We start from the raw sequence: 2,994 nt of genomic DNA, 5'->3' as shown, positions 1-2,994 counted from the left end.
CTTCATACAGACAAGGACCCACCCACACTCAAACATAAAGGATCAGTTCACAGAAATGGAGTGGAAACGCAGGCTCGTTCTTAAGCATTTTGCCGGTTCATTGAATCCATCACCAGCACTGGCACAAGCACGGGCACCTCAGCAGTGGAAAAGTACCATGTGAACACTCTTAATCTGGTCCCTTTCCTAGGATTGATCCCCCATCTTTTATGTTTTTCGTTTTTTTTTTTTAACTATATAAATGGTACAAAAATTAGTTTTGAGTGTAATTTTTGTCACCTTTTGTTTGTAAGGAGATAACTAGATTAAAACTTGTTTCTTTGTCCATTATCCCTTAATGTGAGAGGACAGTGGAAAAAAAAAAAAAAGCCTGAGGAAAAAAAAAAAACATGGGGAAGACGCACAGTAAATATCCTCAGGCCTTTGGATTGGTCTTAAAGCATATGAGTTACATGAACAACCCAGGGAGCTAAACCAGCACCCACAAATCAATGTTTCTTAATTGTAAAATTACTTACAGTCATGTATAGTAGGAATATCAACAATGAAAGCTTTTGTGACTGGCCTTGGTGTTGCTAATACTAATGACGTAGGACCAGCCTGAAAAGATATCAGACAGTTGGTGGTGCTGCATGTCATAGTGGGAGGAGGGTGTAGGAGGTCAACTCAATGAGGGAATTCTGTGTTTACACTACATGTCATATTCATTTAGAGTGTCCTTGTTCTGTGAAGCAATGTAAGCATAAGGTAAAAGTTCAACACTAAACAGATAATTTAATGTGATGTTAATTATTCCAATATGATAAATTTTCACATTATTTATTTGAATGTAGTACAGTGAGATAGATTTTTTAATATTTGCCTCCTGACTCTGTTTTATGACACACACACACACAAAACAAACAGCAATGTCTAATTTAACAACTTTCTCTTATTTCATTCTCGGAGCTTATTTGAATGCTGGAACGTTACAATATTTCTATTTCACAATAACTGCTTTGCTTTACTTTGTTATAGTTTTTCTAAACACGTCACTGATTGTGATTATCTGTGTGAACAGAAGCTTACATGAACCTATGTACATGTTTCTGTGCAGCCTGTTTGTAAATGAGCTGTATGGTAGTACAGGGCTGTTTCCATTCCTCCTGATTCAGATCCTCTCTGATATTCACACTATTTCTGTTCCTCTGTGTTTCCTACAGATTTTCTGTGTGCACACATATGGAAGTGTAGAGTTTTCAAACTTAGCCGTCATGTCTTATGACAGATATCTTGCTATTTGTTCTCCTCTACATTATAAAACAAAAATGACATCTAACAATACTGCTGTTCTTATTATTGTGGTATGGGTGTGCTGTTCAGTGAAAATTAATATTCATATAGCCTTAAACCTGCGTCTGACTCCATGTGGAAATGTTTTAAACAGTTTGTATTGTCAGAATTATCCAGTTGTTAAGTTGGCATGTTCTGACACACAGGTGAATAATATTTATGGGGTTTTTGATATTTTTCTCTCTCTTGTTGTCCCTCTTCTTCCAGTCCTGTTCTCTTACATGAGAATCCTGCAAGTGTGTTTTTTTGGCTCCAAAGAGGCGAGACAAAAAAGTATCACTACCTGCACACCTCAGGTTGTGTCACTCTTGAATTTTTCCTTTGGTGCCTGTTTTGAAATGTTTCAGAGCAGATTTGATACGACCAGCTTACCCAGCGCACTGCGACTCTTCCTGTCTCTGTATTTTCTCATGATGCAACCGATTTTGAATCCGATCATGTACGGAATACAAATGTCAAAAATCAGAAATGTTTATAAACATGTGCTCTGTTCTAAAATGTCATGTAGGTGCAGTAAAGCTTAAGTTACCTTGAAATGGACAGTTTAAAAACATGTTATTAAATCAATAAAAATATGAAAGCATCTCCATGTCAATATCAGCATGAATTTTAAATTCTATTCTAGATTTAACAGGGAGCCAATGAAGAGAAGCCAATATGGGAGAAATATACTCTCTGTTTTTAGTCCTTGTCTGTACTTTAGCTGCAACATTTTCTATGACCTGAAGGCTTTTTAGGGAGCTTTTAGGACAGCCTGATAATTTTGAACTACAATACTCCCCATTTACATGAACAAATTGGAGTCTATTCGATACATGTGATTCAAGCCACTGCAGTGCAATACCTTTAATATCTATGGCATGCTCTAATCTCTGTAATAAAATGTTGAGGTCAACAGTATAAACAACTGAACTGAGGTCCAACAGGACAAGCACTGGTATGAGTCCACTCTCAGCGGCCATGAGAACATCATTTTTAACCGTCACCAATGCTGTTTCTGTACTACAACCGTGATCTTTTCAAAAGTGGGTTATTCAGCAACACCAGACATTGTTTCATTTAATTCCGAACACACTTGGTGCTTGGCCAAAAAACGGGTTCAACTCGGGCCCTGCGAGCTAGCTGGTGTTGAACCAAGAACGCGTGACAAAAGTGGCAGAAGGGCGTGATTCTGCCATCTCAGTGTAAAGTCTTTGACCCACTGTTTCACTGCATGTTGTGTATTACAGGAGAAAAGAGATGTGATTTTCAAGTCTGTGAATTAGGTTGGGCCCGAAGGCAGAACTCGATGCTTTGTATTAGTTAATATCACAGATAAAGGGATGCAAAGTGCGTACTTGTTATTGACAGGTAATAGGCTTATTTGTGAAGGAAGACACCTGAGACAATTTAATTAAAAAAGTGAGACATTTAATATATTAAAGAATCAGAAGAAATCACACATGCATGTGTGGGACTGAGAGGAAGAGACAGGCCTGTGTGTGTGCTCTCTCTCCCTGAGCCCATGTTCCTGTCTAACCATAACATCTTTATACTGCTACTTATCTAAACTTAAACAAATTCTGGGTGCTGTGAGTTGGCCTTGTCTTCGGTCTTGTTCAAGCTGGTTTTTCATGACCCAGATTTCTCTCATCAGCGATGAGTACATCTTCTTCCTGATGT

The 2,994-nt window shown here is 38.0% G+C and overlaps 1 protein-coding gene across 1 annotated transcript; it reads left to right on the top strand.

Moving 5' to 3' along the window:
- The first annotated feature begins 908 nt into the window (after positions 1 to 908).
- LOC115790124 (olfactory receptor 1038-like) lies at positions 909 to 1,856 on the top strand. The gene has a single exon (XM_030743794.1). It carries the CDS (start codon positions 909 to 911, stop codon positions 1,854 to 1,856), a length of 948 nt encoding a protein of 315 aa, XP_030599654.1.
- Positions 1,857 to 2,994: the final 1,138 nt, after the last annotated feature.

The sequence above is a fragment of the Archocentrus centrarchus genome, chromosome 13 (genome assembly GCF_007364275.1).
Source record: "Archocentrus centrarchus isolate MPI-CPG fArcCen1 chromosome 13, fArcCen1, whole genome shotgun sequence".
Classification (NCBI taxonomy): domain Eukaryota; kingdom Metazoa; phylum Chordata; class Actinopteri; order Cichliformes; family Cichlidae; genus Archocentrus; species Archocentrus centrarchus.
This window is presented reverse-complemented; position numbering and strand designations above follow the sequence as displayed.